Below are 17,484 nucleotides of genomic sequence, written 5' to 3'. Positions count from 1 at the left end.
ACTATTTTTTATAACTGTGTTTAAGTTTTAATTAATTAAAAATATTTAATACTCTTTAACCTTTGCAATTTCACCTAGGTTAGAAACAAATAAATAAATAAACTTTATGTAGGTTCAGTTCAGGTACGAAATATCTCAAGTTAATTTAAAGTCTAATAAATGGCATTTATAATTCACTCAAGATTTGACATGTATAGATAAAATTAAAATTCATTAAATGTAACTAATGAGTTTTTAAGAATTCATTTTTCTGCTCACAGAAACAGTAATAGAAGCATGACAAATATTAAATTTGAAATATTTCAATTTATTTGGGTCCATAAATATCTTAAATGAAGAATGCTAAAGAAGTAAAAAGTTGGATGTATTATTAAAGTACACCAAACATCACAATAAGCGTTACATCATTGACCTATTGGACTTACGACGGCCCAACATACTATGTTGCATATTAGGGTTCGGCTATTACTTTCTGCATCACCGCAATTACTAACTGGTGGCACCACTGTCACTATGCTTCTTCCATCATTGCTGCCAGAGAAAAAGGCTTACTCTATTTTTATTTCGGGAGGAGTGATATAACTTTTATTTAATACTGCATTCTTGATTTTTTTTATTTGATTTTTTTATAGAAAAAAAAAACTTAATATTAAATGGAAAGTTAATTTCATGTAAGTTATACTTGTAAAAATTTATTTTACGTATAAATCAAAACATATACAATGTATATTGTTTCAGATGGTGTGGTCAAAGATTATTCTATGATGTTTTTTGGGTTACTTAACTTTGTTTTCGATTTATGTAACAATAAATGCAATCACATGTCTCTTTATCTTATCTTTATATTTATAGGTTTTAAAATAAAATTTTAATTAGGATTGATCCAATCACACTTTATCTTACCTTTGTATTTGTATTTATAAGTTTTAAAGTGAACTTTCAATTAGGAATGGTCCAATCATAATGTATTTATAAATTTTAAAGTAACCGTTATCTTATTAAACACGTTGAACTTATTATGATAGTTTTAATATGTAATTATGAAATGAAATGTAATTAATGAAGGGGTTTGGAAAAATTATTTTCTATTTCTTATTCGAATCAATGTATTTATGGAACCAGTGAGGTTATTTATTGTTTCAAAAAATAGTATATTTTACTGATGCAGTTATTATATGTGCAGTGACCTTAAACTGGTGAAACAGAGATAGTACTGTTGTAACATCCCTGAAAAATCACAGTAACTATAACATTTTTCCACACACCTTTCCCTGATCTTTGTACAAGTATGATGTCTTTATTTAGTTGGATTTTGGGTTGGTAATGGTATTTGTTTCTTCCTCTATCATAAATTTCAAAAATTGTTTCCACGTTGTAATTTACACACATCTTATCCTATTGGCTAGCAAAATGTGAAAAACTAAAACCAATGGATTCATCAAATGGTTAGATTCTCCTTCATGGCAAGAAAAGATCCAACTATTTTTCCTCCGACATCAGGGAACTCTTCTTGGTCTGGTAGTGATCTAACCTTGCCCTTTCTATCAACTTCTACAGGGTATTTCAGTAGATGCCCTCTCATCTCTGTTACTTCATCTGCTGCAAATTGTTTCCAGTTCATTTCTCCCATTGCTCTAATCCTAGATACACATTCAAGACTCTCAGGTTGCAAGAAGCAGTCCTCAATTGTTCCTGTATGTTCTGCCCAAAGGGACATCCTATATCCATGGATCTACATAACAGATATTCACAAAGTATTGATTTCAGGTTATGCATGATTACATGTTAATGGATTCAATAATGTATTTGCTGAAAAATCAAATCAAATCAAACAATACTATTATATCATTATCTTTTTGAACATAAGTATACCAGAGTCAGAATATGCATGCAAAATCTCATTTGTATCAAGGAAAATCCCATTACTTGATAGGATATGTTGATAGGATATGTAATGTGTATGTTAGGAGGAAACATATAAAAAAGTAGTTGTTACTTGGGTTGTTCGGTTGAGTGAGACTTTCTATATATAGTTGGGGGGTTTTGTATGCAGGGATGTTTTTGGATATTCTGGAGAATTGTTGACAGGATCATTGCCATCCTGTGTGAAGGGAACATTGTCCCTTGGATGCATTCATGTTGTACTTGTTGTCTAGAATCAATAATACGAAATCTATTCAGTGAGTTTAGGTGTTTACAATGGTTTTCCTGGTTTCCTCTATCTAGAAACCTAACAAATGTAAAAAACTTACTTGACCGTGTGGATAAGTTTGTGCTTTTGTCCATGTATAATGAGGTTGATAGGCGCCCATTGCAATCTCACTGTCCCTTGTTCCTTCCATGGAGCGCTGGTTAATGTTTGCAGACCCCAATATCACATATTCATCATCAACTATCATGCCTTTTGAGTGAACATAAATCATGAAACGTCGGCTATTTCGGCTAGCCACCTGAAAATAGACCCCGAACGTACAAAATTTTACTTGAGCATTCACTAAACAAAGATTGCATGCCCTTAAAAAATGAATAAAAACATTATAAACACCTGTCTGGAAAGTGAGAAAAAATCATCAAGAAACTTGGATAGAGCATTAGAGCAATGTCTGATATATTAAACTTCTTATGTTCTGATTGTCAGAGAGCAGTTTAGATGCTAAAATATTAAACGCCTATCTGGAAGCATTTATTCCCCTAATATCTACATTTGGTACTAGAGAAATCTATATGGAATCCTTGTTTCACATAATGATATTCATAAAATTAATGTGGTATGCTAGCAGAAAAATATATTTGGGAAGAGTGAAACAAGGGAAAACGGGTGTTAGTAACATACTTGAGGACTATTTGCTGGGGGAGGAGATCCTGTCACACCAACATTATCATACATACTGATGGCCTCTCGATTACCAAGACAGAAAAAGTTCAAATAATCTTGTGGAGAAAATGCTGCTTCAAGCCCTGCTTCAACCAAAGCCTTGTAAATGGTCTCATACATCATTTGCATTGTTTTATTCTGCAAAAGTAGGAAAATAATTTCATATCAACAAATGCAATAACCAAGTATCAGCATCTGTCACAACCTTTTCAGTTAACATTTGGCAATTACAAGTTTTCAATAGGAGTTTACTCTTATTATTGGCTTTGTTAGCTCCAACAACCAATTGGTTGACATGTTCACTAAGTCTCTCGAGGGTACTTGTGTTGATAGCATATGTAACAAGCTTGACTCATATGACATATATGTTCCAACTTGAGTCTTAAAAATATGATTTGATTATATTAGAGATATACATGACTTGATTAAATTAAATAGGGAGATATGATATAATTTGATAGGGAAATATCTTACCAAATATTTCTTATTATTATATACTGATCGTGTTCCTTATTGTATCTCTTTATTAAAATAAGAGTACTCAAGCATGTACAAAACACACAATTACAAGCAATCATTTCAGAAATCCTTTTACTAAAAAAATGTTACTCACACAAAATACATTATAACCCTTTTTGAGTAAAACGACCATGAACCACATAAAATAGAAGAATGGATTACGAAATTTATCTAACACGATTGTGATAGAGCAGACATACAAGTTGATGTAAAAGTGAACAATTTCAAATTAAAACCAATTCAATAGTTCAATCAAATCTTTTCCAAAAGTAGAAACTTGGGAATCATACCTGCCAAAATAGAATCCTTTGCGTTGCAGCCCCTGTTGGAACTCCTTCCGGCCACATGGGAATAACAATATACACTGCAAATCTTTCATGTGCTTTTATCTTTTCAGTAATCTTTAGAGCAATTTCCATTGGGATTAAGTTATCAGCACCTGCCAAAGCAAGAAAATTAACATATGAAAGTGTTTCAAAATAAATTTGTGGCACCTCATTGACAATGTTTTATCCGTATTCATCTAATAAGTGGTTGAGAACGCATAAAAGATACAGTTGATAGAGGCTTGCCATGGGCATTCCTATAATTTATTTTTCAACGAGTTTTTTCTGTAAAGCCTAAAACAATGCTCGAATTGAACATTTAGCTGTTTATTTTTATTTCATCAGGGCCAATTCTATCTGTTCTCGTAACTCACTCCTACCTTACGAAACGAATCATAAGCCTATAATCTGTCAAGCCAATGTACAGAATGGTCATTCAGAAATATACATTTTCCCCCTTCAACTTGAAATTAGTAAAACAAACAGCAGTTGAAAATGTCCAAGTCAACATAATAGGATATAGTAGTTGTAATATACTAGTGCTACTTTTAGAGCCTTTGCTGTATTATCCAAGTGACATGCTGCACACCTGAAAGATTGTTTTTCTATTACATAATGCATAGTCTATTCGATTAAATTAGTTAAAGATTAATTCTCCGAGGTTGATTCTGGTTCAGGATGATTTATCCACCTCAAAGTTGATAAACTGTGTTTTTTTATGTTCTACATAATTTCCAGAATAGTGTTGGATTTAGTTATAAGCTACAATTACTCATAAAGGAGTTCCATACCAAGGTCTTTATGTTGACTCCAATTGTATGAAGAGCCGATAAAATATTGATTCTCTATATAAATGTAATGTTGTGCAGCACGAATGGCCTTAATATATGCTGTATGTATGCTCATGTCAATCAGCACATTCTTTCCACATACTAGATTCTGGCAAAATACAAAAAGCATTAATTCCACAGTACATATAGCACAAGTTTATCAAAGTTTGATGGGTATACCAAGTCTAAAAAAGAAATATTGAAAACAAGGCTTCTCATTCACCTTGCTTGTTGCATTTTTTGGATCCTTCGGAAATCCCTTAACCGAATTTGAATCAATTGAACGAAATATCTACATTCCAAAGTAAACAATCAATAATTTCATTTTAGAGCAACCTAGAAAATAATTGCTTAGCATTATTAGATAATTAATTACCTGAACATGCCAAACTTCAGGATCATCTTCACCAACACTTGGAGCATCATTGATGCCAATAAAATCTGGAATTCTTTCCAACCTTAGCAAAGCATCATCGTATGAAGTGGTCAACTTTTTAATCCCGTGAGGTTTTGAAGCTTTTAACCAGCGCTCCTCAAAGTTAGTTAAAACATCATATGCCGCTGGACCATCAATTTTAGAATGTAAATCATGCCATGGCTCCCGAGGACAACCACCAACATTACCCTGTCATGAAATTTACTCTTGTTATAGAAATTAATTGGTCTCCGTATTTCAAATAATAATAGTTAGAAATTGCACCTAGCAGATTTCTAGCTACAAATTCCACCATGATATAAATATACTGCTGAACGTTTCCTCCAAAAACTGTGGCTTTTATTGATAAATTCCAGTTGTGCAATTAGGGTACTTGAATATAAATAACGATATATCAATGGGAGCTGCACTATACACAGCATGTAGTGATGAAAAAATTATCTTTCTTATAAAAAATGGAAAATATTTTTTTTGCAGCTGCTTTGATTCATTCTTTGCATATCATATCAAGAAAATGATAGAAAACAGTAGCTAATTTTCATTGGTCAACAATGGAATCTGAAATAGAGATTACCGTGAAAGTGGGGTTGTGGTAGTCATCCTTATGATCTGTATTCAATGTTCTAAAAATAGGGTGGTGGGGAGTATCATATCGCCCGTCACACAAATCAAGTCCACCAACAAATGCTATCACTTTTCTTCTATTACTTCCAGCATCAGCATCCACAATAACAGTTTTCTGATGATGTGTATATATCGTTCCAACTTCCTAATAAAAAGACAAAAATTCAATGCTGAAATTTGAAACCAAAATTGTAGTTGTGATAACAAACCAAGAGATCCAACAAAACAGAAAGCATATATAACGGCTTCAAAATTTTTAGTTTCATTTCTCACTGAACATGGAGCACTTTATGGGGTTCCAATTGTTGTATGTGCTGACTAATTGATAGATAACATAGAGCACAATATCTAGCACCTGAGCTGTAGTCAATAAGTTAATGCATTTGACTAATTTATCATCAACAAGTATGCAGATAGTAGAATTGCAGACACAATTCTACTATCATCACATTCACAATTGTGACACTGTATAATTCAGGAATCTACAAATTTGATCACATTATCAGCATTAAATCATAATACTTTTGTTTAAGTCCCAAAATTGCAATGTCCAAAAGAATGAGATCAAACAGAAACAATACTCCAGCACTATCCGTAGACATTTGAGCATAAACTAATAAATAATATTTCAATTAGAAAAGTAGTTGTCAAAACCAAACCTTTTGCTTGATCCAGCTATGTCGTTTACCACTGCGAGGACAAAGAAGCACTTGCACTGAAGAGTGCTTGAAAAATCGTCGAGTTTCCTCATCATGAGTTGCCATGACACCATCCTAAACATAAAGTCCATGAGTATCTCAAAACTAAAGCTTAAAGGGAAAATCAGAAATAATATATTCATTATTGATAAAATAAATATTCGCACAGTAATCTTTATCTTAACTGAAATAAAGTAAACATCTGTTGTCACACATGAAAAAGTATTAAGGAAGAGGATGAGAGAATGGATTGTTGGGTCACGTGATTTACTTATATTACCATCTATGCTAGTCAAGAGCATTGCCCGGTCAACTATCGAGTTTAGTGCAACTCTCAAGACAGATTTTAGGCACAGGATCCTAGTTACACAACAAGACAACCCAAGGTATAAAATGTCCCAAGTCCAAATGTATACAAGTTCTACAAATATTCAACTCTGATTTATTTAAGGCCACCATCAACCAACGGAAGGTTAAACAACTCTATTAATAGTTATGAAACTAGTAAACAAGAAAAATGGGTTAAGGAATCAGTATCCCCCCTTTGCTGCTCACTTGCCCAACAAGTAGTATATGACTCTCTCTGGAACAACAGTTCATTGCCAAAATCTAATTCTTTTCATTTCTTCAATTCAAAGTTGCAAAGTCCAAAAAAATATAAAAGGTTTATCCAGACAACAACACAAAGCAAGAATATGCATGTGTGAAGACAATTGCTAATAAAATCCTACAAGCCAGTCGAAGCATGGCAAAGCAGAGATATGTAACAGAAAAGGTTGTTTTACTTACTGTTTTATAACCTAAAATGCTTCTTGATGTAGGATCATCCCAGATAAGCAGAAGCACTCTTACTCCTTCCTGTGACTTTGACCTCAGAAGATCACCTAAGGTGTAATCTGGAGAATAACCAGCAGCATTCCTAATCAACCTTACTTTGTGCCACACTGACCAACCTGTAATATAAATCAAACGCCGAGCTTGACTTATGGCGTCAAAGATATCTTGCCAACACTTTCCATGCGCATAGTACATCCCACTGTCAAGCAACACATTAGGGAGGCTTCCATCTGGAACATGAGCATCTTGATACAGAGAAACAGTTCCACCTTTCCTCAAAGGAAAATATGTTCCAGGAACCCCCACGTATTCAGGCCCTGCTCCAACTCCTTTGTGATAAATGCTCAGTTTCTCCATAGGAATGTACTGAATGGATAGCTTCAGGACAGCATCTTGCTTACATGGCTTCCCATTACTATTCAGGATAGGGAAAAATCCTTCAACTGTTTCTCCTGAGTATATTCGCTCCACTGGAATTGCCACAATGCCAATGAGCTGTGAACCCACGACATCACTGTCTTTAACAAGAAAGTGTACTTCTGCAGCATGATGTGCAACAGGAACATAGAAATGTTGCCACCAAACAGGGTTTTCAGAGTTGCTAATGACATAAGTCCTCCCAATTACAGCATTGGATACTAAAATCGATACATAAGGATCACTGGTAATCTTCTTATTCATAGTTCCTTCAATTTTATTGCTCACACCACCAGGCAATTTACCAAACACATCACCTAAAGTTTTGTGAAACATATCCATATTTGGAAGATTCTTGGCTTCATGGACCCATATATCTAAATTTCCATGGAGGAGCAAAACTCTCAAGGACCCTTTATTCTGCACTGGAACAATCTGCAAACGCTCACCATACACTGATTCATTAAATGAGCCAGAAAAATCTGAAAGGCTAGAAGAATTCATCCGAGTGGGATAGGAGGATCCCCACCCAGAGAAGGAGTTATTAGAATATCCATAAAACTCATCCTTCTTCTGTTGCAGCTTAGGAACTGAAATGGAATGCATAAGCGGATGCCCTGCAGGCGCAGGAGGTGATGCAGGAGCAGTTGGTTTGCCATCAGACAACCTAACATTGCTCATAAGATCATCCAAAGCTGGGTAAGAAGAACCCTGAGAATGCGTGGAAATGGAATTGTCACTACTTTGTGACACTTTACCTCCTTCAGCAGTGCTTGTATTATCCGGCCAATAAGGACTAGAGAAGCTATTGGTGCCGGAATGGATATCAGGAGGCGGCGAATAGGCCTCCTTTGGTGGATAATAGTATTGAGGTGAACCATATTGGTAACTGGGCTGGTGAAAAAGGGGAGGCCTGGGAGAGCCATGATTTGGTGGAGGCACATGGTAGGGATAAGGATAAGTGGGAGGAGGAGCATAAGATGTTGGAGGAGGGTGAGAAAAATCCATGGCGTTAGGAGGATAAGAATACTCAAAATGGCCAGAATGTGAGGAAGGTCTAGGAGGTCCATGGTGAGAATAGTTGAAGGAATGTGAAGAAAGGTAAGGATATGAAGGATAAGGAGCTTGTGCGTATGGATCAGGAGCTGAAACTGGAGGAGGAGGGTATGGTTGATGAGGGTTGGGAGGGTACCCATATGGGCTTGGATACCGGTATGGAGAAGATGATCCATAGTTATCCATCACACAGAAATTATCACTCTTGCTGTAGCTAAAATCCCAATTTGATTCTCAACACAAAAGGGTAATGTAAGAAGACAGCAAAAAATCAAATTGGAGCCAATCAAACAAGAATGAGGCAATTGAATTTGAATCGATACAGCAGATAGAGATTTAAAAAGGGATAAAAGTGAACTGCTGTTATCAAAGGATGAGACTGTAGGTGATGAAAATTTTGGAGGGTATTGGATGAAATGAATAAACCCAGCTGAAAGAGAGAACCTTTTTACCTTTGTGGACACACGACGAGAAGAAATCGAAGAAGAAGTCGAAGAAGAAACATTCAGGGAATGAAAGTCCACGTGGAATGCTAGCAGGGCACGTTATTCAATATACCTACCTGCTATTACGTTTTTTTCAGTTTTCCAAGATAAAAATGTCGTCTTTCCACCTGGGCAATTTTGATTGGATGTTACCATGGTCTTACACACCTGAGAAGAAATGTTAAACATTAATTGTTTAACACGACAATGAACAACAACAACGGGACTTGTGGGATTAGAAAAACAACAACTTGCTTTAGTAATAAACGGTGTTTTTCTTTCATTTTAATATTTTATGAACTATAATTCAAGTTTGTATTAATAGTTTAATGACTGTGGATTCAACTATGTACCATTTGGATTTTTATAAAGTTGTTTATTACTAATGGTATGGTATTTTGTCAAGTGATATCATTAAAATTAAATATAATATTGTTGAAATATTGTTTGTTTTGAAATTATGATTAATCAAGTGATATATTAAAATCAAACATAATATATGAAATATTGTTTATTTTGTTTTAATATGAACTAAATTACAAGTTTGTATGAATAGATTAATAGTATTGGATTGAATTATGAATCACTTAGATTGTTATAAAATTGTTAACTATTAATTAATGTTTTGATATCAAGTGTATTAATTAATATGGTTAGATTTAATCATCATATACGTAAAATATTGTCTTATTTAGAATCTATATATTATTACATTTTTGTTTTTGGAAAAACATCTCTAAAAAAGTAAAAGAAAAATATTGTCTTGTTTAGAATCTATATATTATTACGTTTAGAAAAATGTAACATTCCAAAATAGAATAATCACCATAAATTAGAATTAATTACATTTAACAGTTAAACAATGCAGTCATACACTATAATCTTAAGTTCAAAAGTCGAACGACTTAAAGTACATAACTAAAATACAAAACACAGATATATAGAAAGTTCAAAACGAACAGTTTTACAAAACATTAACCGAACGTTCATTTATCAAAACAAAAAGTCTAACAACTAAAAACTTAACGAGAGCTCTAAGGCTCGGCTTTAACTTCTACTTCCACCAGATTCGCGTCTTCCAAATTTTCTTCTTCCAGCATTTTTTCAAGTGAAGCACCTCCCTCTGCTCACATCCACACGGATGATCATTGCAACGATAGGACGAACGTACAGAGACAACAGACAACACAAGGAAAACGAAAGGGTAAGCTTATGTAATTTAACTTATACATCCACATATAAAATAAACATTTCAATCCACACAAGCACATAGTTCAACATATAACATCATACGAAATATATACTAGACCGACCGTCCGGACTGTATGAATCTGTGTAGCTACAGGCGTCCTCGCACCCGAGTGATGTAGTAACTGGGATACACTCAACAGCTGCCACTCGAGGTTAGTCCGTTCTTACATCGCCCATGTTAACTTATGGACTAAGGACCTCCTGTCGTTCCCACACATGAACTACCCCCTCTACGTGAGGATGAGTACTCACGGAACATCAGGATGGACAGCCAGCATTAGCATAGCCACAGTCATACTTTACCAAATCCAATATTCAATGTATATATATATAAGTCATTCCTCCTTGGAACGCTCGTCCAAAATTCATAATCGCATAACAATTCCATATCATGTTCATCCTTTAAAATCTTGTATTTCATTCTCATTTTCATCTTTAGTTTCCAATACCTAAAATAACGAACGTTCAGCCCTCTAAAGGACGAGGACGAACGTTAAAGGCGAGACTTAGAAAAACTCATTGTCAATCAAAATAAGACGACCCGTGATTATTTGACGTACGTCATTGCTACTCGAATCAGTTAGATGAACTGACTCTAGAACGATACAATCAATATTCAGAATAAGTTAAGTACGAAACCTCTATGCCGAATCCAATTGGATAAAGATACAAAAGATGCGTAATTGACTAAAATGAAGAAAAGAAAGAATTCTTTTAAAGAGATCGACTGTCAGTCAATGACCGAACGCGATAATACCTGTTTACTAAAATATTTGGACGAACGCTATTTACACACGTTGGGTAATCAAATGAAATGACGAGCGTTCGGTATAAGACCGAACACTGCTTAAGACGAACGCTAGGTGTAAGACCGAGCGCTACCTATTCGAACGCTAAGTATAAGACCGAGCGCTACTTATTATAAAGTACGAGGGTATAAATATTATTGTTTTATTTCAGATACTCGGATACCACTAAGCTGAGCCGAACGCTCAAACTTAGTACTTCACAGGAGGACGCTCGTTCTCGACCAGAGTTCTTTCCAAATGAAAGAATTCCATTTCAAACAGTTTACTAGAAAACCGAACGGTAGAGGACCGTTCGATGACGAGCGTACATTATCATAGTAAGAATGTCATATTCCAGATTTTCAACTATTTCAAATCTCAAATTTCAACATATCATCTCATACTTTATAAGTTCATCCCAATATCAATTTACAGACTTTATATGATTCACATTATTCATTCATACATATCAACTGATGCGGGTTGTCGCGGCCCGTCAAATTTGATGAGCAAGAATTAATGCAGTATAGACTAGGATTTGACTCCTAGGTCGTCTCTCAAGGACCAATTTATGGTTCAGTCTCAGATCTAACAGGAAGGGGGGGTTTCTGTGTTTTTGTGATTGTGCGGAAAATAAAATTAAAACTGGAAATAAGACAACAAAATTGAAAATACTGAAATAAATTTAAAAGATGGTAAAACCAAACGGTAAAGGACGGTAAAAGTGAAAAACGGAAAATTCAACAGTGTTTGAAATTAAAATGCTGGAACAATAAACATGTAGAAAACATAACAGTAGTGTAAATAAAATTTATCCACAGCAACAGTGAAAATGAATAGTAAAAACGACGTTGAAAATAAACTGAACGATAAAACGTAATGAAAGAATTTAAGAGTGCAGAAAATACTAAACGGTAAAATATAACAGGTAAAATAAAAACACTTAAATGAAAATGGAATTTCATCAAAGATTTAACACTGAGAAATAAAATTTCTGGTACAAATGAAAATAAAATGAGTACACTGTGACACACCTCTACTGAACTAAAATTACATTGTAGTGTTTGGAAAATGGAAAATTTAGAAGGAGAGAACCGTGCCCCTTCCAGGCCTCCAAGGCCGTCTGCCTAATACTTTCCACTCCCTACTGGAGCTCTCCCCCCGAAATCTGATCTCAAGCTGCCCTTTTATGTTTCCAGTCAGCCTATGTCCGTGAATAATGGGGTCCTCCATGAATTGGTGTCTAAACGTCTGGACCGTCTCATTGTCCTTCCAATTTCCAAATGCCTTCCATGTCACCATTCACATTCCACTTCTTTGTCTTTATCTTCTGACTTTCTTTATCCAATTAATTACCATTTGGTTCTCCCTCTTCATTTTGTCTTCACGTGGAAGCTTTCTCCCAGCCGTCCCGTGAATGAATTCAACATTGGTCCTTCTCCGTGCATGTTGTCCTCCAGCCAACTCGGTTCCGAAACTCCAGCAGTAAGAGCTTTCCAAACGTTGCTCAGAAACGGCCGTGAGTTTCTTCATTCTTATTCATCCAAAATCCAACATCATGAGTGCCACTTCTTTTTTTTTTTTTCTTTGAACGTAGCTGCTGCCAAGCCTCTCCAATAACCGTGAGCTTTACTGGACCAAGCTGCTGTTCTGGATTTTTCTTCTTTTCTTTTCCAGCAAGCTTCTTCATTTCATGTGCATCTCTTTGATCAAACCTGGACGTGGCTGCTGCATTGAAGAACGCTGCCATAGTGTGTTTGCTTCTCTTTTTGCCTTCAACGTGTTCCTCTGGACGTGCTGGACAAGCTTTTACTGCTGGGACCGTGAAGCTTCTCCCTGCTGCCATGACTTTGCTGGATGTGCTCTCTATTTCCTCCAACGTTCTGTTCTTGTTGCATGTGAAGCTGCTGGAATGAAGATCGTGAAGGTGGTTGCAGTTGTTTCAACTCCAAGCTGCTGGAATGCCATGAAGCTTTGGACGTGAATACTTTCTTCCTAGGCCGTGTAGGTGTGTCTTCATCTCCTTGCTGCTTCTTCCATCCAGCTAGGCCGTGAGTGCCTCTTCTCATGTTCATCCACTCTCCACGCTATGTTGTGACACCTTTCTCCTTTCCATTCAGCCATGGCCTCCCTTCTTCATTCACGTTCCAGCTGCTGTTTTATGGATGGAGTAATCTGCTGGGCCGTCAACCTCTGCTTCCAACTCAGCTGTGACCGTGCTTCCCACTCCAGTCACTGCATTGCTTCTCAAAACCGTGGCCTTCTCATCTTCTCCCAGCTGGAATACCCGAGAGCCCCCACTGCTGGTGTGGACGTGCTTCTTCTTCAAACTCAGCTGGATGCTCTTTCTCCAAATGTGTCTTCCATTCAGCAAGTGATAGTCCAGAGCATTGCATTCTTTCACAAGTAATAGTGGTCCCCTCATTCACGCGGATAACACAACTTAGTGCCTTCTTCTCATGTGCAGCCGTGTGGGACATGGTGTCTCCCACTACTTCTTCATCACTTTCATCCATCCAACATATTTCCATTTGAAAATCTGATATTGCATGCCGTGAATCAATGATTCACTCATTCCATACCTCTCCAAATTAGGACATGTGTCTCCTTTCCATATTGGTGCCCCTTGACGTGCAGATTCAGCCGTCTGTTTCTGATTCAAAATAAAATGTGCACCTAATTAATTGCTTCAAAAAGAAGTTAGTCCCACAAATTATTACCCAATAATTTCCCTAGAATTAATAATGTAAATAATTAATCATAGACAATTCAAATTAATCAAAATAAGAATTATCGGTCAAATTAAGTACAATCATGAAAAACGGGAAAATATTGGACAATTAAGCATAATTCCCTAATTAAATCTAGTACAATAAGCTAAGTGAAGTGAAGAAAATAATGATTCATCATCAACCATCAGCATACATATCAATCAACGCATACCATAATCATTTATTATCACAGCGATCGTTCATACATAATCAATCAGCATTCATCTCATACATTCAGTCAAGATCATACGTTCATATAACATACAGTACTAATTAAATCAAATAAGCTTCCCTTACCCGGATTGTTGACTGAAACGATCTATACGTAAGAATTGTGACTCGTCCAGCTACCATTTTCTACCTGCAACGATCGCTTACTCTTCCAATCAAATCTAACCACAAGAGAGTCGATATACTCAGACTACACACTTGCATGCAGCCAAAACTTAGTTTTTCAGGAAAACCTAAGAACGAACAACTAAGGGAAAACTTACCAGCTTCAGCTTCTAAAACTGTTCAGTTCAACTTGAAGCTCACGGCTCAAAGAACGCTCCTACGGTTTCTGAAAGTTGAACGGAGGAAGGAGTGGTGAGTTACAATAGAGAGAAGATGTAGGTTTTCTAGAGAGAAGGTGGAGAAAATGAGAAGTCAGCTTTTGGGGAAGAAGGAGGGTGCATGCAGAGAATGGGAAGGAGTGTTTCAGAAAAATCTTTTCCCCTCCCAATGTCAAACGGACGTACTCCCACATGCGGACACCTGTCTTCCACTACTGATTTCAGAATGTTTCAACCGTGACACTTGGCAGACGTGCATCAGAGTGTGTGAGTGTGTTTTTAATGTTACTGAGCGTGTGGCGTGGTGCATTTATGAGAGCAACCAGGTGACTCAGCAGTGCATTTAATTGGATTAGACAGATGGCTTACGGTTAATTTTCCAAGGTCTCACAAAAAACAACTCTAAAAAAAGTAAGAGATATATATATATATATATATATATATATATATATATATATATATATATATATATATATATATATTGTTTTAACCTTTGATTACTAAGCAATACAAAACTATTAAATGTGGTAGTAGGATTTTTTTCATATATATGATGTTTAAGAAATACTTATGAAAAAATCTTTTAAATTTTTAAGGACATGAATACAAACTATTTCTCATGTTTGATTAATATTTTAAAAAATTTCGAGGAATCATGTTTCCTTGACAATGAATTTTGACAAATTTTTGAAGAAAGAAACTTGACAAACTAACTTTCTTGAGTTGATATCAAAAGTTTAAGCTGAAAATACCATATTATCTCTATGAAATCATTTAACATGCTAATAAATTATAAATTATAAATTATAAAGATAATTTAAAGAAAAATGTGTGAATATAATAATGGTAATAAATAAATAAACTGTTCTATGTCATAAATACTATCCATTTTATATCGTTTTAATAAATTTTTACTCAAATAAATCGATACCAGATAGGTTATATCTAGTTTTGAAATATTTAGAGTGTATTAATCTTAATATTAATACAAATTTTAATCATGGATCCATACGAGCCACGAGAGATCACACCATCTCCATTCGGTTTTATACAAATGCATTTAGCAATATTTTTTACTAATTTATAATTTTTATTATTCATGATTGTGATTTCCAACAATATAGTTTTTTTTTTCTTTCTAAAACACGTTTTAAGTGTGTACATTAACAAAAACATTATTTTGGTAAATAATAAAGAATTTTTAGAGAGCTTCAAACAAATATTCATATATGTTAGGTTATATATCTAACATCCAATTTAGTAACATGAAACTACTAAAATGAACATTACATAGATAATAATACAACAAACTATAGATTTGCGAAGAATAAAATTCTTCACCTGAAGGACCAAAAACACAACCTACACTTCAAACTTCTCATCTAACTTGTCGTTTAGCCAACTGAAAAGATTGCATCCCTAAGCTCACACCATTAAGATGATCATCGCAAAAGAGAAAACAATACACAGACAGACAAACACAGAAGCAAGGGTGAGCTAGATATACAAATATCATACTATTACAATAACACACAACATACATGTTTAATTCAAGTAAACTGGATCACACATCATAACATGTTATACTTTAAACTTGACTCGTCCGGACTTAGAATGATTGTCAAGCTATGGCGGGTCGTGCACTCGTGGTGGCTTTTACTGTTTTGCAAAGCCATTGCCAATTGGTTTCACCCTACCACACTTACGAGGTTAGTCCGTTATCACTCACCTTGGGTCATACTAGAAGCACCCAAGACTAGGACCTCCTACTACTCCTCACCACATGGATCAATCCTCTCTACTTGAGAATGAAAGACCATTGGAGTTTCAGGATAGCCCCCAAGACTGAGCTCCTGCATTCATTCTAAACATACTTGAATCTCAACAAGAGATTCACTGTGGATCACAACATAAGGCACCACCAGGTAACCTCCCTGTGAGGTTCATGGAATTACGTCCATAACATAAGGCATCACCATGTAACCTCCCTTTGAGATCCATGAAATTACGTCTATCAACTATATTGTCACTTTGAAACTTAACTCAAGACATGAACAACCAAATACCATAATATTATCAAATTGAATCCAAACATATAACCTCATTGATCATACACTATCATAGATACTTCTACACCATTCTAATAATCAAAACATAGTTCAAGGTTATCAGAAAACAGGAATAAAAAGAATAAAAACAGGTTCTGGGCAAGTCGCTCAGCGCACCAAACTCGCTGTGCGAATAACAAAAACAGTGGGTTTTGCTCACTCACATTCGCTCAGCGCACCATGACTGTGCGCTCAGCTAAAGTCCATTCGCTCAGCGCACCAAGTATGTGCGCTCAGCTAAACTGAAAATTCTGCTACACATTATCAGACCCTAAACCCTCGCATAGCGCCCCAAATTCGCTATTCGGATTAAACTAGCATTTTCCCATGCAACCACCATTCGCACAACGCCCATATTCACTATGCGAATCACCAAACAGAGAGCAACCCTCTCTAGCCACTCGCACAGCGCACCAATTCGCTGTGTGAATGCCCTGACAGAGAGCATCTCATCAGGGTGACTGACTGTGCAAAATAATTCGCTCAGCGAGTCTGCATAATCTACAGAACACAAATTCTGCAGAATTATGCAACTCACACACCCTTTACCATTTCTAGTCATTTTCCCAACTTCTAACACCCCTAATTCGTGTTTTATACTTAATTAAACTTATCTAGATGATCTCAACCCTCCTTAGTACAAATCTAGAGTTATTAAGATTCAAATTCAACTCTAAAACACCAATTTCCACAACTTAGGGACCCAAATCCAATTCTACTACTTTGCACCTATTTTTGACCAGTTTGATGACTCTAACAAGTCACAAATAACCTCCCTATATTGTCCCAACAGACTACAAGAGCCTTAGACTTCTAACTCTCAAATTCACTATCTCACTTCCTCCAAAATAACTTAAAACACTACCAATTCACTATGTTTTCTATCTAAATAATGTTGTAACATATTTC

The 17,484-nt window shown here is 35.5% G+C and overlaps 1 protein-coding gene across 1 annotated transcript; it reads right to left on the bottom strand.

Annotated features, from left to right (window-relative positions):
* Positions 1–1,224: 1,224 nt before the first annotated feature.
* Positions 1,225–9,150, bottom strand: LOC108338311 (phospholipase D gamma 1). The gene is made up of 10 exons (XM_017575110.2): positions 7,098–9,150; positions 6,270–6,383; positions 5,561–5,755; positions 4,927–5,175; positions 4,774–4,842; positions 4,512–4,659; positions 3,685–3,833; positions 2,834–3,013; positions 2,253–2,450; positions 1,225–1,732 (listed from the first exon to the last, which is right to left on the bottom strand). Exons 1-10 carry the CDS (start codon positions 8,802–8,804, stop codon positions 1,439–1,441), a joined length of 3,303 nt encoding a protein of 1,100 aa, XP_017430599.1. The 5' UTR covers positions 8,805–9,150; the 3' UTR covers positions 1,225–1,438.
* Positions 9,151–17,484: the final 8,334 nt, after the last annotated feature.

The sequence above is a fragment of the Vigna angularis genome, chromosome 2 (genome assembly GCF_016808095.1).
Source record: "Vigna angularis cultivar LongXiaoDou No.4 chromosome 2, ASM1680809v1, whole genome shotgun sequence".
In the NCBI taxonomy this organism is placed as follows: Eukaryota; Viridiplantae; Streptophyta; class Magnoliopsida; order Fabales; family Fabaceae; genus Vigna; species Vigna angularis.
Note: the sequence above shows the minus strand (reverse complement) of the source record. Positions and strands in the feature narration are given on the sequence as shown.

Coding starts and splice junctions, on each gene's coding strand:
- LOC108338311 (XM_017575110.2), bottom strand. CDS start 8,804: ATGGATAACTATGGATCATCTTCTCCATACCGGTATCCAAGCCCATAT. Junction 6,384..7,097: donor GCATTTTAGGTTATAAAACA/GTAAGTAAAACA, acceptor CTTTATGTTTAG/GATGGTGTCATGGCAACTCA. Junction 5,176..5,560: donor ACCACAACCCCACTTTCACG/GTAATCTCTATT, acceptor ATTTCATGACAG/GGTAATGTTGGTGGTTGTCC.